Raw genomic sequence first — 27,082 nt, forward strand, 5'->3', positions numbered from 1 at the left:
CCAGGGAGTCTGGGTTCCAGTCACAGCTGATGTCTCTGGAGCTCAAGGCCTCAAGCAATTCCAGGGAGTTTCTTCATTAAATCCTCTCTATATCCTGAACTAACTTATCAAGGGCGTGGGACTGATGGTGGATTGTAAGACAAATGGACTAGAAAAGGGACCTCCAAGGCTGGGTGAGCCCGGTCCTGAAGGGATTCGTCTTCTAAACTTGAGCCCTGGGCTTCTGAGGCTAGGCAAAGGGGGCACTACTTGGGTCAGTTCAGTAAGGGAACAATAAGTCTCAGGTGTTCTGCGACAGAATCAGGTAGGAGACTTTCTCAAAGAAATTGCATCCTAGCCTCTGAGGGCACAGGGGCTTTGACTCATTGGCTGTCTATGTCCTTTTCCCTCCCAGTGTAGCCACCGTGTGCTGGTGTCGCAGAGAAGACAAGGGAGGGATTTTGTTGAATCTGCCTGGCTGCTCCCCTCGCAGGGACAAAGGTGTTCTTAGCTTATGGGGCTCAATATAAGCCACTGACCCTGATTGGGACCCTGAGGGACCGATACCGCCCTGAGCCATATGAAGTCACCACGGAACCACAGGTTGGGTCTCTCTTGAACTCTGTAGCAGAATGCTGTGGAGCTACAAACTTGAGCCTGGTTGCATGCTTTACAGGCCGCTCATTCACACACACACACACACACAAACACACACACACACACAAACTCACACACACACACAGGTTAACCACAGTCCTCCCACCAATACCAATATCCTGTTTCCTGTAGGAGGGGATCAGCGTCCTCTTCTGCCCAACGGGACAGGACTTGATTCCTCCTCGGGGTTCCTACCTTGTCCGGATGGCCACCTGGTGAGTCTCTCTGTCCCTCCATGGAGTCTGGCTCTGGTTGTTGCCCAGCCACCTGGGAGCCGAGCTGCAATCATGAAGGAGAACCTGGAATACCGTCGGGCGGCGCCACCTCGTTCGCTGCAGGAGTTCCGTCCCCCAGTTGGCTGGAGCCACCGGTCCAGTGGCTCAAGGGGTCAGCGTAGTTGTATCTCCCTGAGGCCTCCAGAAATGTTATGGAAATGACAGGCCAGCCAAGAAACAAGCACCACTCATAGGGTTGGAGTATTCAGATGTCTTATGCCGGAGGGCTCAGAGGGGCTTCTGCTCCAAAGCCCTGAGCACCTCCAAGATGTGCGCATGAGGTTTTATAGGGTAAAGTACAAGCTTGGGGTATTCAGCCAATAGGCATTGAACAGCTTTAGCTGCATCATTATCACAAAAGTGGAGGCAGGGAGACAGCAAACCAACATTCCAAAGCCATATATATATCTTTGAAAATCCAGTTGGCTAGCAAAAACAAAAAAAATCATGAACAGCAAACCAATACTAATTAACTTAAGTTTATGAGTTAGTCCAGCAGAACTCAGATCAGTATTCCGATACTTAGATTTGTGAGTTATCTTGTTTGCCTAGCCCAGCTATTCTTTCACTTTAGACTTGTGAGTTAACTTGTTAGCCCAGCCCAGCATTTCCTTCATAGTCAGAATAAAATCACTAGTGGTCTTCCACTCAGGGACAGCTGCATGGCATGTGGTCTTGGTCCCCATCACCCCTGCAAATTTCTCAGTCCTCTGAGAAAGGCGTTGCCAGTCAGGAGAGGGGTACCATCTTTGGAGTCAAAAGGCTCCTAAGACTTTTAATTTATCCAGACAAATTTAATGAAAGTTGCCAAATTGAGGAAACATTAGGCCAGCCTATTTCCTAACCACTCAGTCCAGATCCCAGTATCTTTCAAACAGATCCCACCTGGGATGTCTCCACTGGGATGGGTATTTCCCTGGTGTCTTTCAACCAGCCCTACCTAGGATGTATCCTCTAGGTGGGTATTCCCCTGGTGACTTTCAACCAGGCCCCACCCAGCGGGTCTTTGCTGGGTGGTCATTTCCCCCAGTATCTTTTAGCTGGAGGGTCTGGTACCTGGAAACAGTGCCAAATAAAACTCAGGATGGTCAATCAATATGGGATATCTGAGAACTGGGAGAGATTCTCCCAAATCCGTATGGACTCCCTGACTAGATTGATGGGCAAAATGGGCCTCTGCTGGTACCAAGACTGTGTTCCCTTGTACAGTTCAGGTGAAGGAACAAAGTCTGCTCTGGGTGCCTTGGTCATGGTTGCCAAAACTGTTGACTGAAATAAATGCACAACCTAAATGTTGAGAGTTACGTTTTATTCGGTGGACATTTCTGAGGCATCCAGCCCCTTTGAGCCTCTAACATTGCCCTGAGGTACTGCTCCAAAGAGATAGTGAAGGAGCTAAGAAACACAGGAGTTTTACAACAAAGACCAGGTAGGTGGCACAATAAAAGATTACTTGTTAACTAAAGAAAGCCAGGCATCTCAAGTTAAAGAATTCAGTGCTTTCCTATGTAGGAGAGGAAACAAACACTTGGGCTCATTGAATTTGTTCCTTTGACAAGTATCTAGCTATCTGGGTCCAGTATGCTGTCCATTCTTATTCTGAGTCCCCTCAGAGTGCAGCATTGTGAGTGGCTGCATAGGCTGGGCTGCAGGCTTGTCTTCACTGAGGAATGGTGGCAGTTACTGATGACTTGATGACTTGATGACTTCACAATTCTTTGTTTACTGATATGGTTTGCAGTGTTTTTCAGTTACAAGTCTGAGTAGTTTATAAGCAAATTCCTTTCATTCAATTTGAGCCTGCAACTTCTGTGAATCAATATTAGTTAAGGGCTCTGTTCATTCTGCTTCCTCCATCCACTCTTTCATTTTACAGAAACTAATCACTATAGTAATTAACATAGATCTGAAAACCCAGTCTCAGTTTCAAGTGAATCATTCATGCATCTTAGCAAATCTCAATGGCTCTTAAGTAGCTTTGGGAAATTCCTTAGCTAAAGCTCTAAGTTCTGTTTGCCTCCTGGGAGTGCATGTAAGATGGCTTTTCTCCTCCAGTAATAGAGACCTCTTTGAAGGCAGCTATTTTACAGCTGATTATATTTCTTCCTTTACTGAGGAAGGAGAAGAAGCAGAGGCAGTTTTGATGGAAGAAAGAGAGGCATAACTTCTGGGTTAGGCAGTTCAGATAGAAGAGCACAGGGAGAGAGGCAGGTTCTATAAGAAATTCCAATATAGTTTCTAGCAATCTCTTTTTTGGTTTCCTGCAAAGGAGGTATTTTATCACTTCTTCCTCTAGAAACTTCTAAACACCAATCAGAATAAGTATCTCATTCAGGCTGTTTGAGCTTATAACTGTCTTTTTCTAGTTGCATATGCAAAAACAAACAAGCAGACAAACCAAGCATTAGTTTTGGAAAGTCAAAAGAGCCCTGGCTGGCCATTTCATGTTGAGGTATAATTTACATTTTCCCGCACTGGCTGAAGAAGTTTTGTTACTCTTATGTACAGAAAACTTGGTAGGGTACGCTTAGCCCAGTTTCGTGGTCAGTTCTTTGGCCTTTGCCTTTTCCAGCTTGGCAATGAAAGCCACTGATTTTGGACCCAGGAAATTGTCTCCCCAGTGACAGCGGGTATCATCATATCTGTCATTGTAATTGGTCCTGATGACTTCCACCAGCTTGACCAGGGCTCCTTTGTCTTCTGAGCTCACCTGCGTGAAGGCAACAGTGGTGCAGGTCTTCCTGTGGAACAGGAGCCCCAGCCTGGCCTTCCCCTTGACGATGCAGTAGGGAACACACATCTTCCAACACTGGGCAAGCAGGAAGACAACCAGCTGGAAGACAGCATCGTCAGTTTGAGTGTATTTCAACCAAAAGTAGTAACTTCAAAGCTAATGTGGCAGCAATTGCTTAGGGTTAAAAAGCTCATGTACTTGCACTTCAAGGTTAATTCAGTGAGAAATTCACATCATTGCAAGAGATATCCTTTATTATAGCTTCCTGAGTGAGACAAATATTTGCAGGTATCATTTCCATATATATGTTGTATATGAACCTGCCTGGGGTGTTAGTTGGGAGCTGGTAATCTGTCCTTTTTCTTGTTCCAAAAGCTTTATTTTCCACTCTAGGGTCAGTTTGTTGAAATAAAATTACTGTTAACGATCATGTAGTTGAGCAGTGTTGTGAGCTTAATTCCCCTGGGGCTTTTCTCCAGAGTCATTCCAGCTCCATTATTCATTGTGTCTTAGGTTCTTTTTCTGGTAGTATAAGACTACCAACTGTGTTCTGATGGGAAATGGCCAGTTCCTATTTGTGTCCCCAGGAGAGCAAACTTTAATTAAAATAGTGGGCTTACCTACTGGGACAGCTGCATGTTATTGAGATAGGAGGGAAGGAGGCAGGGCTCAACCATTAAAAGAATGACAAAGCAATTGAGAATGGGACATAAACTGGTTAGAACGAACTCAGTTGCAGATGGAGGAATATTTGACTTCCAGTAGTCCTTGGGCTGGATTATAGGCTCATTATTGTCTTACTTTAGCATGCTAAAGTACATAGCCACAGGCACCAAGAGAGTTCCAAGGCTGGTTATAAAATGTCAAAAAGTGGGTGGTGGCCCAGTTCCTGGGAATCCCTGTCCCTTCCCCCAAAGAGTTGGAATAGTCCTCCCACTTATTAACATATGTAATAACTAATCCCATAAATACAATACCCCACACACTCACATTCTGGGTCTGCTCCCAATTTCTGAGACAACCACATGCCCTAGGTATGCTCTCCTTTCTGAATCCCACACTGCCAGAATGTATCTCCCTGAATAAATCAACTTTCCCTTTACTATGGCTTGCTCTTAGTATCATTTCTGGGTAAATACATGGACCCTCGCTTGATGGGGCACATCTCAAAGACTCACCCAAGACCTGGGTCAAGACCATCTTCTCATGCCCCATTTTCCTGCAACAGTGTGAGGCATTGCTTCTATCACTCCTGTAATTTTCTCAGTGTGCCTGAGAGAGCTGGTGCCTATCAAGAGGAGAGTACCTTCCTTGAGTTGTAAATCTCCCGTATGATTTCAGTCTTAGTTTTACAAACTCTGTTAAAGTAGCCAATTCATGGGAAAATGACAGGCTGTCCTTCCTCTAATTATCCAGTCTAACCCTATTCAGTGTTCTTTTAACAGAACAAACTCTCCCCAGGCTTTCAACTGGGGATAAAACCACTCAGTGTCCAAACTAAGAAAAATCTCCCGAGTGTCTTTCACTGAGTATAGTTCATTGGATCAAAATTCTTCCCAGTGTCTCTTTCACTGAGGATAACCTAGATATTTCTTCTTGAAACTAAATTTCAAGTATAACCTACTCTTTTAGAGAGGAGTTTAACACCTCTGAATTAAACTTAGGATCATCAAACAATAACAGAAGACCCTAGAACCAAGAGATATCCCCTCAAATTCATCTGAACTCACCAATGAGCCCAAGAAACCTCTGCTGGTACCAAGGATGTGGATCCTCATAGATTTCAGGTGGAGGAGAGAAGTCTGCTCTGGGTGACTGCTGATCACCAAAATTGTTCACTGCATCAAACGCACAATGCAAAAGTTGAGAATTATATTTTGTTTGGCAGATACTCTGCAAACTTCAAGCCTGGGAGGCAGCCTCTCAGATAGCTGAAGAAAGGACTGCTCTGAAGTGGTAAGGGATGAGCCAGTTTATATAGCTCTTTTGCAACAAAAGCAGGTAGTCAGAACATCAAAAGATTGCTGTTAGTTAAAGAAAATACAACTCAACTTAATGAATATATTATTTTTCTTTCTATGGGAAGATACAAGAAACTGGGTTTGTTGGAATCATTCCTTTAATATGCATCTTTATTCTCTAGGTCCTGCACCATGCTTTTTCCCTTCCTGAGTCCCCTCAGGTGCACTCTAGGGGGCTGCTGCAGTAGCTGAATTCTTAATGGCCACGACATTCTTTATTTTTCCGATACAGCAGGCAGCATTCTTAGTCGACACACACATGTTTGTTTCTCCAGCTATCATGGCAGTGACTTTATGTAAGGCAATAGTGAGTTTTGGTCCCTTTGCTAGAGGATAAGCTGGTTTTATCAAAATAAATAACTGTAAGCATAATTACTCTTTGCCTCCGGAAGAAACACCAATGGCATTCTAGGGGTTATTTTGAGTACCATTCACTAAGGTGCTGACTGGTAATTCCATTGAGAATGTTTGGTTATACCGATCATTGGTAATTACTTGAGGAAAAAGAACATTTGAATCAAATCCAGAGGCAAATTGGAGATTTAATAAATGGTTAAATTGCAATTTCCCTGCAGGGAAATGAGGCTAATAACATTTAGACTTTCATCATAAGTGTAACGAAGATTTTGCTATCCTTTTAATGTCTTACTATTTAAATTTTGGTTTTTATGTTATATCACTTATATGTGGAAAAAAAAAAAGAAAGAAATGACACAAATGAACGTATCTACAAAATAGAAGCAGACCCACAGGAACAGAAATTACACCCATAGTCATGAAAGGAGAGAGGGATAAATTAGGAGTTTTTTATCAGCAAAATATATGTTACTGTATATAAAATGGATGAAAAACAAGGTCCTACTGTATAGCACAGGGGACTGTATTTAGTATTCTGTAAAGACCTACAATAAAAATAATATGAAAATATATATTTTCTATCTATTTATCTATCTATCTATTTAACATCAATCAATCAATTTATCTAACTATCTATCTATCTATCTAACTATCTATCTATCTATCTATCTATCTATCTATCTATCTATCTATCTATCTATCTATCTAATGTCTATCTATCTATCTGTCTCTGTGGCCCACTGGGAACTAGTGAAATATGGTAAATTAACCATATTTCAAAATGTTTAATAGCCAAAAAAAAAAAAAAAACCCATAACAAAACTCTCTGTATCACCTGTCTTACTTGTCTGTTATTATCCAGGAAAATATTCTCTATTTTTGTTTCTTCTTACATCTGAAATTAGACTATTGCAATCATTGATCTCATACAGAACTGTGTATCTTGCCAAATGCTTCAAACTTGTCATCATTGTATCAAAGGCTCAGTCATATATTTGGGGATGAAGAAATAGTATAACAAGCAGAAGTACATGTAAAGTAGGTAGTCATATTAGTAATGTCATAAGTAAGTATGTAAGCCTAGGACTTCCATAAGGTGCAACCCATTATATCCCAAGGGAGTCTTACATAGTCTGTTCTGCACAAATCTTTATCTTTAAGGTAAATGATATATTGGCATTGTTCACAAGGCACTCAACCCAATTTCCTAGGGTTACTAGGCTGGTTAGCCTAAGTATGCTTTAATTGCTCCCAACATAAAGGGACCTTTAAACTTAAACCATTATAGCCTTGTGTTAGCCACACAAATCCAGATCATAATTGTTGGAGGTTTCGTTCCAATAATTGAGAGGTATAGCGTTTGACTGAACTTTAGCTCATTTTTCTGATTGAGCTGAGTGACCCCCACAAGAAAATTCACATTTATGGTGAGGTCAGAGCAAGCATTTTTAATTGGCCAGGTGAGGGCCATCTAGTAATATCAATAGTTGCCTTACGAGAACTATGATTTCTTTCCTCTAGAATAAGTTTCCTAAGGGCCACCCAAGTATAGCATTGGAGTAGGGAAATTCACCAAGGCAACCTAGAAAAACTGGGCATATATAATTGACCATAAACCCAAGAATTGGATCAAATTTAACTCTGCATGATTGTGAAATAAATACATTTGTTTCATAAGCAAAGATGTGAGCATGTATCAAAGTAATTGGTATTCAGGCCTGGTCTGGCATCATATGTCAGCTGCCTACTTCAGATGTGGACTTCTTCTCATCATGGTCTGGTAGTGTCAGTGGAAATATTGATCCAAGTTTCAACTCCCTTCAGTTTCACTGTGCAAGAGCCAATTAAGAGTACCTGAAAAGAGTCCTTCCATTCCAGGTTGGAGAGAGTCCTTTAAATAATTTATTTTCCAGAATGCATCATCTACTTGTTGCTGGTCATGGAGCATTTGATAAAAAAGTATAATCTACCAAAGTGCTGTAAGTCATAATTTGCTTGAGGGAATGGGTTTCTTTATATCATTCAAAATATTATATTAGTTATATATTTTTTAGTTTAAAATATGACTTTGACACTACAAAGTGAAAAGGGAGTCTTTCAAAACATTATTCCCTAGAGATAATATTATGAAGAGCATCCATTAACACATTGAACAGATATAGGGTCATGCTATGCACGTTATCCTGTAATTTGCTTCTGTCCAATTTTGATTTTTACACATACACACACAGACAAACACACACATATATATATATACATAGTCATACATATTGTCTCCCCAATTTACCATAGATTTAATTAGCTTTATTAATTTATATATATATCACTGCATTGATTTTAAGCTTTGCTATATGAAATAATCTCAAACTTTCAGAAAAGTTGTAAGACTAATGGAAAAATAAAGATGCAAACCCTGAAATAGTTTCAAATTTTAAAACATGTTAATGCTTTTGCAATAATGTTTTCTTTGTATGAATATACATATTATAAATTTTCCATGGAGTCATCTTAAATAGATTGTGTAAATCATACTTCCTTGCCTCTCATTATTTTAGTATGCATTTTTCAGTACAAAAGGTCACAGATCAGTAAATTTGGGACAGTTAACATTGCTCTACTACTGTCTAACCTATAGTCTAACATCTCTAGCTACCATTCAGATGAGAACAGTTAGATAAAGTTTACCTCCAGAAATAACTCTTTTCTGGGACAAATCACCAATTTAAATTATCCTGGGTAGTTGGGAGAGGAAAGTTTCTCTTGAACCCACAAGGTCCCCATTGCCTTCAGCTAAAAACAACCTCCTTGCAAAATTGGTACATCTTGGGAGGCCCATTCTGAAACCCTACACATGATGAACATTTAATTATCAAATGCCTGCTTTTCTTCTCATCATCCTGTGGATAGCCCCTCTGTCTATGGAAATCCCCGGCCCTTAAAGCATTTGTTTACACTCAATGGCTGGGTATATCGTTCATATGATTTACATTAGCTCCATCCATCAAGTGAAATAAGGAAATGTAGTAGAGGAGGTGAATTTCACCTTTGCAATATTAGACACCCCTCAAACTTGGGTTTGTGTGATGTTTGCTCAAGATTAGATTCAGTTATAAATTTTTAGCATGCATATGAACAGAAGTGATATCATACCATTTGCAGTCCAAGGCACTTGACCAGTCTCTTGGTTAAAAGGGTGCCCACTGGACAGTCCACACTAAAGTATTTTTCTTTTGCCATTAATAGAATACTTGTGGACAGATACTTTGTGTCCATTTTCACCCATGATTAGGCACTCCTTGCTGATTTGTGCATGTCCTTTGGAAAAAACCACTGTTATGAAGTGCAAGTTCAACTACTCACCACTCCAAAGCTAGTACTCTAGAGGCAAGTGTTGGTACAAAGGTAAGTAGCTTTCATGAGAAGGCTGGATTTCTGGAGAGAAGGCAGACTCACATCCAAAAGCCAACTTCAAAGATTATGCTCAGCCATGCCAGTTTTTAAAGGGAAAAGAGGGGAAGTCACCTCAGTTAATTGTTGAGGCAGAAGGTTAAGTTCTGCCTCATTTTCTGTTGTGGGTAGGCTGGCGGACTGGTCATAATCTTTCTTAAGTTGTTATCTTTTCCATGTTGTCTGCCTGAAGGATTGCTAAGAAGACTGCTGGGAGCAGAGAACTAGTCATTCTTTAACTATATAATTATTTATTCCAACTTCTTTTATTCTAGGAAAATAATCAACTCTTTAGGAAATGCAGTGTGCATCCAGTAAAGCATACATCAGGAATTAGATTACATGTTACATCGTGATCTCATTTCTATAATATCTGAGGGGATCAGAAATGAAAAAACAGAAAAGGGGCAAAGGAGCTGCTTAAACTAGCAGCTTTGTGCATTTTTTTTATTTCCTTATTTTTTTTTTACACAAAATATATAATGATGTTTACAGTTTTTCACTTTGTAGTATGTCCTGGAAATAATCCCAAATGAGTTCAGAGATATTGTCCCCTTTTAGTTTTATCACTGCACACATTTCATGGCCTGTACAAATAATGTTGTGTTGAATAACTCTAAGCAGTTTTGGAGCTGAAGCATTTTAGAGTAAATTTCCAGAGATTGGGTTACTATGTCAAAGGGTATATCCATATGTAGTTGTGTTAATTATTGACAAATTCCACTGCATTTCACATTTCCATCAGCAGTGTTTGAGAATGACACCCCACAGCCTTGCCAGTTGAATATGTTCTCCAGTATATGAAATTCTACCAGTCTAAGGAGAAATCACATCACAGTGCATTTTTTTAAGTGAAGTTCTTTTATTTTGAGTGAAATTCCTTGTAACTTAAGAGTAACATTAAGTGGCATGTCTGTACAATGTGCCTGTGATGTGTTCAATTCTCAGCTGTTTCCAAATGTCAATTCAGTTAACACAGTGCCATTTTTTAAATGCTCATCTTTGCACCCAGTGATTTAATATTTGTTCATGTACTTAGGAAGCATTTTGGATCTTTAATTCTGTTCCACTGGGAGATTTTACTTTATTTTATTTTATTTTTGGCTACCCCTTCAGTGACTACCAACTGTAAAATTATATAGGCTTTAAATTCTGTTTGACAAGCAGTGTAAATAATTCCTCCCATTCCCCTACACTTTCTCAGAGCCTTCCTTTTTCACTTATTTCATTTATTCCTATGTGTCTACATTCATGTCTTCTTGGAATGGTCTTCAGTGAGGTTTTCCTATTTTTTTTTTTTTTCTCAGCTTTGGTAAGAATATACACAAGATAAAGTTGTTTTAACTAATGTCATACTTTTTCTCTTTTTTCTTGTTTTAATGTGATACTTAACAAATATCTTACTTTTTAGCCATTTTTATGACTACAGTGGCACTAAGAACACACACAATATTGTGTAAATATCACTGTTATGCAAATATATATATATTTATATATATCATCCTAAAAAGAAAATATGTACCCACTAAACAAACACTGCAAATTAGCCTCTGCTCCCACCAGTGGTAAGCCCTATTCTACATTTTTACCTCTATGATTTTGCCTATTGTAGGTACTTCATAGATGTGGAATCATACAATATTTGTCTTTTTGTACCTGGCCCATTTCATTTGGCAAAATGTTTCCAAAGTTTATCCATGTTGTACATTATGTCCAATTTTTCCTTCCTCTTATCCATTTTATCTATTCAAGGACATGGTTTGTTTCCACCTTTGGGATATTATGAATCATACTCTTATGCACATTGCATTATTTGCTGGTTGCAGTTAATACTATGGGGGATAATCCTAGAAGGCAGATTGTAATGGTATTTCAATGGTTAACTCATTACAGGACTATAAGGCATTTTTCCTTAACAGATGTACCATTTTAGATTCCCACTTGTATTACACAACTTTCCAGGTTTTTCATATCCTCTACAGAATTGTTCTGTTTCTTTCTCTCTTTCTTCCACTCTTTCTTCCTATCTCTTTCTCTCTGTCATTCTCTCTCTCTGTCAGTCATTCTCTCTCTCCCTTTCTTTCTTTCTTTCTTTCTTTCTTTCTTTCTTTCTTTCTTTCTTTCTTTCTTTCTTTCTTTCTTTCTTTCTTTCTTTTTTCATAATGGTCATCCTGATGTGTTCTATAGTAGTAGCTCATCATAATTTTGACATGAATTTCCCCAATCACTAATGATTCTTTATGCAGATGGGGAGCAGAATATTTCACCCAAAAGTTTATAACACTGGCACATGGATTATTTGAAGCTGAAGGCCGTCAAGACACAGCAGACTCCAGAAAATCTTTTATCTCTCCCATAACTGACTCAAGAATTTGGATCATGGGCTTGCCCTAGAAGTACAGAGGATGCCTGGTCCAGAAAGAATTATTATCAAACTTTTTTTCTTATCTGGAAGACTTATCATCCTGGCAGTGCAAATATCTGATTAGCAAACATCCACTTTTCTCATTTTCCTGTGAATTTGCCTCCTCCCACTTCAAACCGCAGACCCGTATCTCCTTCATTAGCTCAGGATGGCACTAAGAACATTCACAATGTTGTGCAACCATAAGCCTCAATCGCATGCCTAGTTTTGAGTCTCCTATTTTTATGGGTCTCACATAAGTTTGTAATTAAATTTGTTTTCCTCCTCTAATCTGTCTTATGCCCAATTAATTGTTAGACCACCAAAGAATCTAGAAGGGAAGAAGGGACTTTTTTCTTCCCTCCCAAACTGACATCATCGGTTTTATACCATCTTTCTCCTCTTATGTGTTTGAAGATTCACATTTCTTTGTCAGCTCTGCTTTGCCTAAATCCCACACATTTGATGTGTATTAGCATTGTGATTCAGTTAGTAATATTTTCTATATTTCCTTGTGATTTCTGGCTGGTGGGCTATTCAAAATAATGTTCTTAATTTCCAATGTTTAGTACAAAATTACTTTGTTATTGACTACAAATATGATTGTATTATAGTCAGAAGTATACTCCAAGATTTCAGTCTGTTGATATTTACTGAATTTTCAAAATCTTGAAATGAACACATGGAATTTGGTTTTGGATTTATTGTTTACAAATTCCAATTCTGCTAAGACAGTTGATAATGGTGTTTGTAAATTATATATCTTTCATTTTTCATCGTCTACATTTTGTTGGGATGGCAGTACTAAAACCTCCGTCTATGGGCACTTATATAATTCTTCTATTTAATTGGTCATTTTTTACTTTGCCTATTTTGAAGCTTTGTATTAAGTATATCAGAATTTACAGTTCTTATGTCAATCTGAGTCATCTTGTACCTTGAGCATACTTTTCCTTCTGAGCTTATTCATCTGAAGTTAACATAACTACTCATTCTTTCTTTATTTTTTCCTAATGAGGTGAAAGCTATCCAAAAAAAGTCACCATTTTACTATGTACACTTCTTCGTCTCTTTCTAATGGTCTCAAACATGTTTGTCACCCCAAATGCAACTTGATACCCATAAGCTGTCACTCCCTATCTCTCCTTTTCCACAGGCTCTGACAACACTCATTTACTTTTTGTCTCAATGAATTCACCTATCTAGATATTTTATATACATCGAATCATTCAATATGTGACCTGTTTCTGGCTTCCTTCACTTAGCACAATGTTTTTGAGATTTATACACGTTGTAGCATGTATTAGAACTTCTTTCCTTAATGACTGAAGAATACTGCATTCTGTGCTTCTGTCACATGTTCCACAGTTACTCATCAGTCAGTTCACATTTGGGTTCTTTCATTCTTTTTCTTGTGAGTATTTCTTCTATGAACATCTGCACACAAGTATCTGTCTGCAAACCTGTGTTCAGATTGAAGAGCAGTATATTGTTATATAAATGGTATAAAGTTGGCCCCAGTATGTTGTTCCTATGTTGAATTCTTCATAACATGGGGAGCCAGTTAGTACAAAAGGCTACTGGTATCAAATTCAAATGATTATATTCTGTTGTTTTAAATACAGCCAATTAGGAATTTTTTTTAAAGCAATGAACAGTCAATTTAATATGCATACCTCATGACAGAATGCACTCAAACCCTGCTAGCCACAGGCTGACATAAGACAATCCTTAGGGCAATGAAAAGTGATAAACTGCTCCTTTCCTTGGGAGCTCTGTGACTTAGGCTCTCCATGTGGTTCTGCCAACATCACTAGGACACGTAAGCTCCCTCTGACTCTCCTTGTCCTGGGAGTCTCCTCTCTGTGTGGTGGCCCACACCATTGTCTCTCCAATGTCTCAGGCTGTGACAAATTGACTTCTGGTCAACGTGTCACCTGAATGGGCTGCCATCAACTTGTGGTCTTATAAGCCACAATCCCTGAACTGGATACAAGAAGGTGAATGACTTTTTCTGATTAATAGGGAGTCTGCCTTGTGAATGTACAATCAATTACCAAATTGATTGTTGAAGCTGCAAGCAGTTTGACCTCAATATTTGGAACAGCTTGACATCAATTTAATGGGACATTGCTCTTTGCTGTACTCTAGTCTTATCATCATCGTCTCTCCAGTGCCTAGTAGCCTGGAAAAGCTTTGGTGCCAGTAACTAGGTGAACCCATTCCAGGGGAATTGACGTTTGGCTTCTGAGATCCCATGCTGTAGAAGGATGTTGACTGAGAAAAAGGAAGCACAACCTAAACATTGAGAAATATATTTAATTTGAGGAACATATTGAAGACTTAATCTTTGGTGTTAGCCTCTCAGATAGCCCTCAGATGGACTGTCCCCCTAGGCTTAAGTCCTCATTATGTCCCCTTAATAAAATATATTCTCAACTTTTAGGTTGTGCTTTTTTTCTTCTTCTTCCAGTTAATAGTTTTGGCAACCAGCAAATGGACCCAGTGCGGACTTTTTTCCTTTTCCTGAACTATACTATGATCTGTAGTTTAGTGACAGCAGATGCTCTTTTCCACTTTCTCATTGGTCCAGGAAATTTGAGTGAGTCTCTCCTGGTTTCCAGAGTGTCTGTTACTAGCTGGTGATTCTAAGTTTTGTGTGATGGTGTTAAACTCCTCCCTGGAAGAGTAGGATATTCTTCAAACATAGTTTCCTGAAGAGATGCCTGTGTTATCCTTAGTTGAAAGGCACTGGGGAGATTTTGTTCATTTTAGACCCTGAGTGGTTTATCCTTAATTGAAGTACAGGGAAGGGTTTGCTCATTTGAGAGATATTGGATAATAAGTTAGACTACTGGTATGACATTTTCCCTTGAATGGGCAACTTTAATAGAGTTTGTCAGAATAAAAGTGAAGATATTTCATGAGAGCTTTCAGCTTTAAAGAGGGGACATCTCCTCCAGGTGGGCAATATCCTCCTCAGACAACTGAGAAACATGCAGGAGTGGTAGAGGCAAGTCCCCCTACTGCACAGCCATCCCTGTAGGGAAACCTATTTTCATTTAAAAAAGTCTCTGCCTGGGGCATACATAATAACTGTCTATCTGTGATTGGATCACTCAAATTGGTCTTAGGATACAGAAAGGAGAAACATAGACATGCAAGAGAGCTGAAATGATGCTAAGGGTAAAGCTTAGAGAAGATAAGCTGAAACACAGCACATTAACATGCCCAACCTCAAGGATCACTAGCGATTTTATATCCACAAACCAACCTTAGAATGGGGACAAAGTCTTTCAAAACAAAAGGAAGATGAATTGTTCCCAGTGGATGCAACCTGTGTTCAAGGTTCTTGTCCTATTCCAGGAAGAATTCAGAGAAAAGACATAGTGGTTAAAAAAGTAAAGTGAGAATTTGTTAAAGGATGGATAGTAAGCTTTCAAGAGGAGAGCAGGCAGGCTCAGGTGAGCAGCTGCCCTGTGTTTCTTTGGCAAGTTAGTTACGTAGGGTGTAAGAATGAATGGATGTAATATTCATTGGGGAGGAAAAGGTTTGGGATCATATTCCCTGATTATCATCTCAAATCCATCTTCTCAAACGGAGGAGGGACTTTTGTTCTTATTTAGTCTGGATCAGAAGTGTCATGACATAAGTGCATGATGGGTACTTCTAATCTGCATGGCTAATTCTATTGAAATGAGGGCATAATGAACAAAAGATACAGTCAGACCCTAGAAATTCCTGCCTTTTCTCACCTGTCTTTGTTGTCCTCCTGGCCACTCATCACCCCAACAGTGTGACAACTTATGAGCCCAAAGGTTCCTTCCTTTTTTCTCTGCCCAGGGAACCCTGGTGCTAACATGAGGTATGGTTTCCTGCATTTGGCTTGTGCCCCTCCTTTCTGCCCAATTCCTGACATTTGATCTCTGTCCGCTATTCTCTGCTCATATCTAGCTATCTGCCTGCTCTAATAGAATGATAGGCTTGCCAGCCTCCAACTAATACTTCAGCCAGGTTTATGTACATACAAAAATTTCATTTACAAGGAACTATTTAACTGGAAATTAAAGAAAATATCTCCCTGATGAATGACTAATGGCTTTTTAAATTATTTATGAAGTTAAATTAGATAAAGCTGATTTGATAAAATATACTTCCAGAAATCTGACCTAAAAGAAACAAAAACTCTTCTAGGGGAAATTTGCATTACTCCTCCAGTGTCTTTGAGATGTAAATGTTATACCTGGGCTTCTTTGAGGTTATGTGTGTATGTTTGTGTGTGTGTGTGTGTGTGTGTGCGCACGTGTGTGTGTGTGTGTGTGTGTGTGTGTGTGTTGAGATCTTGGTCTCTGCCATCTGGTAGGTACATATGTGGTGTACATTTGACAGACAATCAAATGGGCTGAGATTCTGAGCAGTCTTTTGTGAGACTTTGCCAATTCTCAGAGGCGTTTTGCCATCTAAAGCTTCCTTCAAACAGTCTGTACAATGAAGGCATTTATTTCCTAATCTTTGGGAGTAAACCTTCTGGATCATTTTTAGATTATGTCCTTCACATCCCTTGTGGGGATGCCACTTGTGTCTTATTAGTTTAAGTCACAATTAAGATATGTCTCATTAATGACCAGGTGATAGATCATTTAAATTGGAAGTTTTCTAAATTGGTACATTTTAAGAATGCTCTCATTAAAAACAGCCATTTTATTGGTGCCAGTGTGGTGGGGAAACTAATTAGAATGTGGAAACATTCTCCGTCTCTCCCCCCTCCCTCCCTCTCCCTCTCTCTCATATATATACAGAATACCTTAAGAACTCCTTTAGACTAAAACAAAACTGAAACTGAAAGCTAAACAAACATCAGAAAAAGACTGGAATCTGGTATAAAGGAACTTCTGCAACTGGAAACAGGGAACCACAGCAGGATGGTATAAGGGGCATGCTCATGATATAATTGGTCCCCATAACCTTCAGGTATGTGACCCACAAGCTGTAGATTTGTTAAGTTTTAGAGGCCTTCCCACAGGGGTGAGAGCTCTAAGACCCGTGTCAGGCTCACCATCTCAGTTTCTGGCATTGGGAAGAGGAGGAGGCCCCAGGACATCTGGTTTTAAAGGCAATGGTGTCCTGGCTCTGGGAGCTCCATGGGACTGGGGGAAACAGAGACTCTATTCATTTGGAAAGTGTACATAGAAATTCACATGCACTTGGGCCAAGTGCAGAGTCATTGATTCCATAGGAACCAGGGTCATATTTGCCTGTTGGATTTGGAGGGTCTCCTGGGGATCTAGGCGGTGGCTGCAACTCACTCAGTGGACTTAAATGCTGGTGGTGGATATTCCAGGAGTGTTAATCTACATGAGCTTTCCTGGAGGCTGAAATCTTAACTGGGTCATTAGCACCAAGACCTAGACCCTCCCAATAGCCTAAGGGGAAGGCTCAGATCAAATTACATACTAAGTGGGAATACTGCCACCTCCATCAGCAGACTTCCTAAGCCACAAAGGCCTCTAGACACAGCCCTACCCAAAAGAGGTACAAGACCAAGATTCACACAGCAGTGGGCAGGTATTGGCTCCTTCTGCCCGGAAACCTAAATGAGCCTCTATTCCAGCCTCATCCACAGGGGCAGATACTAGAAGTAAGAAAATAATAATTCCAAAGCCTGTGGAAGGAATCCACAGACACATAGGATGATAGATAATACGAGATGACAAGGAAAATCTCCAAGGACAAGGCACAAGATTAAGTCCCAGAAGAAATATGTGATGAGGAGATGGGAAACTTATCTGAGAGAGTGTTTAAGATAATGATGAGCAAGATGTTTAAAGAACTCAAGAGGAGTATACATGCAGAATGAAGTTTACAGTAAAATGTTGGAAAATATAAAGGATACTCAGAGTTGAAGAATAAAATCACTGAAAGGATCAATACACTAGAAGGAACCAAGAATAGACTAAACGAGGCAGAAGAATAGATCAGTGAGCTAGAAGACAGACTGGTGGTAATCACTACTTCAGAACAGAAAAGAGAAAACAGAATGGAAAGAAATGAAGATAGTTTAAGAGAATTCTGGGACAACAGATAGTACACTAATAGTCACATAACAGGGGCCCCAGAAACAGAAGAGAGAGAGAAAAGATCTGACAAAATTGTCAGAAATTAAATAAGTGAAAACTTCCCCAATTCTGGAAAGGAATCATTCACCTAAGTCCAGGAAGTGCAGTGAGTACCACACAGAATTCATTCAAAGAGGAACACAAAAGGCCCATAGTCAACAACTTGACCAAAATAAGTAAGTAAATATGGAAATAAGTAAATAAATAAACAAAGAGAATATATTAAAATCAGTAAGAGAAAGCAACAGATATATGCAAGGGAATTCTTTATCTGAAAGGAGAGGCATGGTATATTTTAAGTGATGAATGGGGGTAATTTACAGTTAAGAATACTCTAGGCATCAAAGCTCTTATTCAGGCTTGATGTAGAAATCAAAAGCTTCACAGATAAACAAAACTAAAAGATTTCAGTGCCACCAAACCAGCTTTACAACAAATGTTAAAGAAGCTTCTCTAGTCATCAAACCATGAGAAAAGAGAGCAAAAAGAATCAAGAGAGAAAAAAGAGATCTATAAATGATTGCTTTGGCTGTTTGGGGTCTTTTGTGATTCCTTATAAAGTTTGTACTAGTCTGTGAGGAATATCCTGAGTATGTTGATGGGAGTTGCATTGGAACCGTGGATCACTTTGGGTAGTGTGGTCATTATGATAGTGTTGATTCTTCCAATCCAATAGTACAAGATACCATTCCACTTCTTTGTGTCATTTTGGTTTCCAGAGTGTAGGTAACCTCCTTGGTTAAGTTTATTCCTAGGTATTTTGTTGTTATTAGTGTAATGGAAATATCTTTGTCACTTAGAATCTTCTGGTTTTTGAAGTGGAAAAAATAAAATATATATACTGCATCTTCATTATCTATTCAACTATGGATGTGCAATTAAGATTCTCCCATATATTGGAAATTATAAATAATGTTGCTGTTAATAGTAGGAGGTATGTATCTTTTCAAATTAATTCTTATTTTGTAGTTGGCTTTATTCCTTTGATAGCTATGTAAGTTAAAAAAGCAAAAGCTTTCAATGTTATTAGAAATAAAGAATAGTATTTAAGTTTAAATTAATATATATGTGTAGTAAAAACAAACAAACACAAATTAAGCCATGAAAAACATGGGCTAAACTTAAAAGACATACTACTAAATAAAAGAAGTCAGTGTGAAAGAATACAAAGTGTATGATTCCAACCAAATGGCATTCTGTCAAAGGCACAGCTACAGAAACAGTAAAAGATCATGTTTTCCAGGGGCTTGAGCAGAAGGAAGAAGGGAAGAGTGAATTGATGAAGCACAGGGGACTTTTAGGACATTGAAATCATTCTGTATGATACTAAATTTGTGGCTCCGTGTCATTTGACATGAATTTGTCAAAACTCATAGAATATACAACAGAAAGAGTGAACCCTAATGCAAACTATGGACTTTGGGTGACAATAATGTGCCCACTTTGTTTCATCAATTGTACCAAATATGCCACACTGATGATGGATGCTTTGGGTAAGGGAGGATATATATGCGGGTGGGGAGGGCTATGGGCAAACTCTATTTTTTGCTCAATTCTATTGTGAAACTGAAGCTGCTCTAAAAGAATAAAGTCTATTTAAAATCATATATTAGGTACAGATATAATATAAATAAATTCTTTCATAATCAATAAAACAAATATTTAACAAAGAACTCCTTTAATTTAAACCAAAAAAAAAAAAGTTTCAGAAGACTTCTTTTTAGTCTCCCTATCATGTCAATTGATCTTACTGATACTACTATACACATTAGAACAATTACTGTTAATAAGATAAACAGAAAAATAAGAGAAAAAATGAAGGGGAAATCTTAGAGACACATTTTGCAAACTTGTCTGAAATAAAATCACACAATATGAGAGATGTGGGTTGTTTTATTTGGATCAAAATTAGGACTATAGCCTGGGAGATAGCATTCCAGAAAGCTCTGAGAAACTGTTCAAAATAGGCAGGCGGGAATCTCAGTATTCCATAAATTTTCAGTGAATGGGATGTATGTGCTCTCAAGCCCATGTTTAGGCAGAGGTCAGTTGTTACTCCTGTGGAGCAGGTGTGAACTCTAATGATTTTGGTGCTTTCCTAGGTATAAGGAGATGCAAGAATGGGGGTCATAAAACCTGAAAATATTTATCTATCTGAAGAGCTGTCAGGCCAGTTACCCCAGAGCACATACTGCCTCATTCCTAATCTCCATACTGAGCTCCTTTCAGGGAGGGTTAGAGAACAGCAGCTGCAATGCTTCTTGATAAAATCCAAGCAGCGTTAGATGCCAGGTGCCATCATGATCCAATCCTTGTAGAGGCAGTTGGCAAGTGCGAATTTTTAGTTAGCAGTGCCCCTTCACTGTTATAATTTTGACAATATTTTGGGAGGCATTTCATGACCAGTTTATCCCAAGGTGCTAAGAATGCTTATTCCTAGATCAGGTGAGGATTTTATTAATAGGCTACTCAGTGTGATATTATGGGACAAGGACTTATTGACAGTAGCGAAAAGTCTTTGGATCACCTAACCAATTAGTCTGTTATGGTCCAGGGACATATTCCCTCTTGGAGTTTCTTCCCATATCTAGAACTGAACTATTGCAATCACTGGTCTCATACAGAAATGTGTGTCATGTCTACTGTTTCAAGTTGTGTAGTCATTATTTTATCAGAAAGCCATTCATACTTTTGGTAATGTAAAAAATTAAAGATTTTGTAAAACATGTAAAATACAAACCATTAAGTTAGCAGTATTTTTAAGAATATAAGAATTGAATCCAAGAGCTTCAGATAGGTGTGGCTCAGTGGATCCCCAGTTTATCTGATTTTATCTGTTCTGTAACCATCCTTATCTTTAAGGAAAGTGTTATACAGGCATTGTTTAAAGGAAACCCAGACAAATTTCCTAATGTCATTAGGTTGGTTATCCTTCATATAGTTTAATTTTCCCAACATAAACAAATTTAAACTTAAATGAGCATAACCTGGTGTTTTCTATTTGTTTTTAAATTTCAGTTCTACTTGGAAGAATTGATACAATTTGACTGCACATACACAATATATTGCATATAAGTATGTATACACAATATGCTGCAAACATATTTTTTTAAATTTTACTTATATGTACTGTTCACTATTCCTAAAAACATGTAGATCTTCAGCTTTTTAAACTTACACAGTTATCAAGGAATAAAGCCATTCTCAAAATAGGAATTAACTTCAAAATATACATGAACCCTGCTATTAAGAGCAACATTATTTATAATTGCCATGATATGGAAGCCCCCAAGTGCACATCAGTTGACGAATGGTAAAAGAAGATGCATCATATTTATGTAATGGAATACAACTCATCCATAAGAAACAAGGATATTTTGCCACTTTTGGCCCTTCATTCACTTTATATTTTTTCAGTTCAAAGACCATAATATTATAACTGTCATAAGCATTACCATTACATCAAAAAGAAAAAAAGTCCTAGAAATAAGCTTAACCAAAGAAGTTCCCTATGCTGTGAAAACCGTAAAACATTGATGTTAGGAACTGTAGATGATACAAAGAAATATAAATATACCGTGTGTTCTTAGATTGGAAGAATAAATGTTATCAAAATGGTTGAACTACCCAAATCAATCCACAGATCCAATGCATTCTTTGTCAAATTTCTCATGACATTCTTCACAGAAATAGAACAAAGAATACCAAAACTTTATAGAACCATAAAAGACTTTGAACTGCCAAAGCAACTCTTCTATGCCTTTTCCCCTGCCCCCCTTTCTTCTTTTTGTTCTCTTTTATTATAAATTGAGGGTTAGAGAAATTCCTTTAACATCTGTTGTAAAGCTGATTTGGTGATGCTGAAATATTTTAGCATTTGTTTATCTGTGAACCTTTTGATTTCTCCGTCAAGTCTGAATGAGAGCCTTGCTGGACAGAGTATTCTTGGTTATAAGTTTTTCCCTTTCTTCACTTTAAGTTTATTAACTCTAATATTTTCTCCTTATCTTTTTTTTTTTTTTTGTCAATTCGGTGACTGTGTGCCTTGATGTATTCCTCTTTGGGTGGATCATGTGTGGACCTCTCTGCACTTAATTATTGATTTCAGTGATTTTTTTCTTCAGCTCTGTTGGGCATGCTTTATATTTTCAACACCTTGCTAAAAGTTCTGCTCTGTGCTTCTATACTCTTCTTGAGTTCCCTGAACATCTTTGCCACCGTTACCTTGAATGATTTCTCAGATAAATTGCCTATCTCTTTAATGCTTATTTCTTGTGAGATTTTGACTTGGTTTAGGAGATATTCCTCGGCCACCTCATATTGTCTGTCTTCATATGCATGTTTTTAGTTAGGTTAGGTATGTTTCTCAACCTTGGAGAGGTAGTCCTCTGTGAGAGATATTCTATGCATCCCAGCATAACACTCCACTCTTGTCACTCAAGTCCCAGGGCCCAACTGGTCCCATTGTAGTGTCTAACCTGTCTTTGTGGATTCCTTCTACAGACTTTGGGATTGTTTTTTTCTTATTTTTGGTACCTACCTCTGATGGATGAGGCTGGACTAGGGGCTTAGGCATGTTTCTTGGCAGGAGGAGCTGGTGCCTGACTGCTGCTAGGTAAAACTTGATACAGCACTTCTGGTGGGTAGGGTTGTATCGAGTCATTTGTGGCTCAGGAATTCTCCTGATGGGTCAATCCTGTATGTTGTTTGACCTGAGGCTTCCCAACAGGCTGTTGGCTGGTCCTAGGTCTTGGTGTTAATGATCCAATTGAGATGTCAGCCTTCAGGAATACTCATGTAGATGAACTCTCCTGGAATGTGTGCCACCAGGTTTCATATTCCCTGATTGAACCACATCATCCCCTTCATCCCTAAACCATCTTCCAAAACCAGCAGGCAGGCCTGGCCCAGGTTCCTATGAAATCATTGTCTCTGCCCTTGGGCCCACCACATACAAGTTTCTCTGTATGGTTCCCAAGAGACTAAGTCTCTGTTTCCTCCAGTCCCATGGATCTTCTGGGGCTAATTCCTGCTGGCTTCCAAAACCAGGTCTTCTTGGGTCTCCTCTTCCTTCCAAAGCCAGAATCTCAGACTGGGGAACCTGACATTGCATTTAGAACTCTCACTCCTCTGGGTGGGCCTCTGTAATCAACTCATTCTTCCACCTGTGTGTCACCCATCTGGGGGTTGTATGGCCTGATATATAATGAGCATGGCCCACCTACCAACATCATGTTGTTCCCTATTTATGTTCCCAATTGAAGATCTTTTTCATTAACAGTTTTTTTCCAATGGTTGTTCAGCGATCAGTTGTAGTTTTGTTGTGTCCCATGTTGAGGTGAGCTTATGGTCCTATCACTCTGCCGTGTTGACCATAGTGTGCTGTTAACCATATAAGTTCTTTCCATATTTGAGGAAGGTTATATTCTTTGGCTGAAATTTGCTTGATGCCTTGAATGGGTTTGAGTGATCTTTATATGAATGTTCATATTTATGGCCAGTCTCAGAGTGAGTTTTTTAATTGGCCAGGTGAAGTGAACACACCTAGTAATATCACTTATGCCCTAAAGAGTATTATAATTTCTTTTTTCTAGAATACATTTTCTAAGGGCTATCCTGTTAGGGTCTTGAAGTGGGATACCCACCAAGGTAACCCAGAAGTACTGGATATAGGTAATTGAATGTAAACCTAACCACTGGATTAACTTTAACTCTACATAAGTTTGTGAGATACATTCAGTAAATAAGTGAATATGGGAGCTATTTGGAAGTATATAACCCTGGTCTGATGTCTTGGGTTACCTGTTTTTCTCAGATGTCATCTTCCTTTCATGCTGGTCTGATAGTTTCTCCTTAAGTTTGACCACAGTTTTAAAGTGATTTTAAGGTCAGTAGTCCTCTCTACATGGTCAGCCCAGTACAAAGGCCCTTTGTAATTTGGAGTATTTTTTCAAGAGCCAATTCCCTTCAGTCCATTGTGCATGAGCTATTTAAGAATACCTGACAAACGCCCTTCCATCTTGGTTGCAGATAGTCTAACTTGTGGCTTTTTCAGTATGCATATTCTCCTGTTTGCAGGTCATGGGGCATTGGATCTTCATTCAAAGTTAGATTTCTGACGTAAACTTCAGAAATAACTTACAGCATCCTTTTAATAATACAATTAAATCTACAATAATATAATAAAACCACAAAGAACTACCTGAGAATGAGTCTTAGGCCAAAAATACAGACCTCCATTAACAAAACTAGAATTTAATATTCACTGAGTCATAGTCTTTTTCTCTAAACTTACCCTCCTTTTTTAACCAAATATAGCCAATTAAAGATTAATTTGTCTGCCTATTACGTCTGATTATTTGATTATAAAGGTTTTGTTTTTTGTTTTGTTTGTTTGTTTTGTTTGTTTTTTAACTGGCTATGCTGCATCATTTTGTAAGGAGTCTCAAGCTTAATTTTTAATAAGGCCTCCAAAGGCTAGGAAAGCCAGATGAAGGCCTTGTCACCAGTTTTGCCTTATAGATTAGGTGAATTCTTTTCTTTTCCAAGTCCCCCAGACACCTTGAGTTTCCTATGCCTGTTAGGAGGTAGTTTTCCTAATTTATCTTTTACAGCCACTAGGAGCCTAAGATTTTTATATCTCTGGAGGGATAAGACAGAGAGAAAAGATATCTGATCCATTTCTGCTTTCATAGTTAAAATTTACCAGATGACTGTGAGTCATAATTAGCTTAAAGAGGAGGGTTTCTTTATATCTGGAAAATACAGATTAAAAGCCAGTAATATTTCAGACAGGAACCATAAAATTTATATCCATTATTCACCAAAACACTCAGTCCCATGTAACTAAACCGTTTTACGAAGTCATAGATTATTCCATTAGTATTCTTTAAATTCTTATGCAGTGCAACATTATGGTCTAAAATTTTTCAGAAATCTGAATTTATCAAAGAAACCTTTCCTATAAACCTCCTTGAAATGGAATTATTTTACAAAGCATCAGAGAAAACCATAACTATCTCTAGAATGGTAAAATAAACATAAGGCACAGTTTGAAACCTTACTACAATGCAAGTGAAAAGTAGCAGGTACTGCTGTGACATACAACATTTTGAGATAATAGCAAAAATTATGATTGATAGCAGTCTTCCAGGATCTATCAGATTTTTTAAGTTCCATTTAATTTCTAGTATATCTATATTAATAATATTTTCCTAATATATAAGAAGATTATTTATTTGACACTAATTCTCATGATATTTAACATTCCAAATGAACCCTATTAGTTTAATATTACTTTGAGGGAAGTTTCAGGACCATTGAAGTTTCCCAAAGTTAGCCAGAAAAAGAAATCCAATTAAAATTTTATTCAGGAAGTTTTTCAAACAATATCAAATAGGTATTAAAAACACATTGTCAGATATGATAATAGGTCTCTTTGAAGCAGTATTTATTCCCTTAGCCAAAGTCATAGTAAAACATTTCAAAGGCAAATATGGAAAGTTACAACAGATTCACAATTTAAGCTAAAAGAAACTTTATTTTCTGTTATCAAAAACAGGTTAATATTTTTTTAAAGTGTCCTCTAATGAGAGAGAAAAATTAAATTCAAATTTTGCATCAGCTTACATATGACAACCAGATCCATTGTCCTATTTAAATTAAATCTAAACTTAACCAAACCTGATCATGTACAAAATTCTTTCCTTAGGATTCCTTTTCCAGAAATCTTTCATCAATTTTTGTGTCCATATTAGTTTTCCCTTTAAATATATATTTAATCCAGAAACAGCCAGTTATAGGGCAAACCTACTTTCATTTTCCGTTAAGAAAATGCAGTTGCATTCCTAAATCTCTCCTTACTGAATCACACATCCTATTTTCCTACCGTGTACTAATATTTATCTTTTAGTTTTCCCAGTAGTTGTAATTAAATGTTTTAGAGTCCTCAATTCTTGAAAATCTCAATTTCTAATTAAAACTAAGAAGAAAGCAATCATAAATTGTTTTTTTTGGGGGGGTTAGTATTCTGAAGATTTGCAAACAAATAATAATAATTTCTAAGAAAAGCCAGTGTAATCTTATAGAATATATATGATTTTTGCCCCAAAGCTATTTATTAATAGTCCTAGATAGCTTTAATTTCTCTGAAAAAGGAAAGCAATATTTAGTATTTAATATTTTGTTATCATATTATATTTTCGCATAATCTAGCTATGCAATAAACATCCATTATTTAACTTAATCTAGCAAAACTCTAAAATTTTAAGTTATCAAATATCTGGAGAAATTACCTTAAGTAGACTTTTCTAAATTATATTACACCTAAAGAATTCATCCAAAAGCTCTTATCTCATTTACATTAAATTTAATTAGAAAAATTACAATATACCAAATCATTCTCCATGCTGACAATTTTGCAACAGTTATAAGAAGATTTTCTTTGACATCTATTAGAAAACATTAGTTTTATACTTAGTGTTGATAACCATAAAGACATGTTTCTATTAATTAAATCAGCAAACATTAATATCAAGTATTAATTTAATGCTGAATATTTTCCAGTTTCTGTGAGCCTACAATTAATTCTGGTGAGTTTCTTTTAATATTTCTTAGAATTTATATAAGCACTTAATTTCCTTTTGGCTATATAATTAAAGCATATTTACCAATTAATTTTGATAATACCATTCCAGAGATAAAGACATATGAAATACACACATAGACATATTCACAGACACTATGGAAGAACTCATAATTTTATTCTCTAAATCTGGTCATGAATCAGGTATTACAATATAAAACTCACTAGCTTTAACATTTGGAGCAAGCTAAATTAAAAGCACTTCATTCCCCACAACTTTTTTTATCATAAAATTGCAGGTATTAGATGTGATCTACGTAATATAAATGTTCCTGAGAGACTGATCTTAAGCCACAGGGAGAGAAAAGCAAGTTCTCCTGGAAGGATGTTTTCCCTCAGGGACAGAATTCTAAACCTTTTCTAGACCTGCTTAGTGTGTCGGAGAAGTAAGTGGGACTTTCAGCATAGCCCTGAGACATTTTATTCCACATAACTTAACTCTTATTCC

The 27,082-nt window shown here is 37.8% G+C and overlaps 1 protein-coding gene and 1 non-coding gene across 2 annotated transcripts; both read right to left on the reverse strand.

Moving 5' to 3' along the window:
* Window positions 1-3,423: 3,423 nt before the first annotated feature.
* LOC116663003 (60S ribosomal protein L7a-like) lies at window positions 3,424-3,778 on the reverse strand. Its single transcript, XM_032477378.1, has one exon. It carries the CDS (start codon window positions 3,709-3,711, stop codon window positions 3,439-3,441), a length of 273 nt encoding a protein of 90 aa, XP_032333269.1. The 5' UTR covers window positions 3,712-3,778; the 3' UTR covers window positions 3,424-3,438.
* A 37-nt stretch (window positions 3,779-3,815) lies between these two features.
* Window positions 3,816-3,887, reverse strand: LOC116663447. Its single transcript, XR_004319698.1, has one exon. It is a non-coding gene; the product is annotated as a small nucleolar RNA SNORD36 (small nucleolar RNA).
* Between the last annotated feature and the right edge of the window lie 23,195 nt (window positions 3,888-27,082).

Source organism: Camelus ferus, chromosome 4 (assembly GCF_009834535.1).
Source record: "Camelus ferus isolate YT-003-E chromosome 4, BCGSAC_Cfer_1.0, whole genome shotgun sequence".
Taxonomy (NCBI): Eukaryota; Metazoa; Chordata; class Mammalia; order Artiodactyla; family Camelidae; genus Camelus; species Camelus ferus.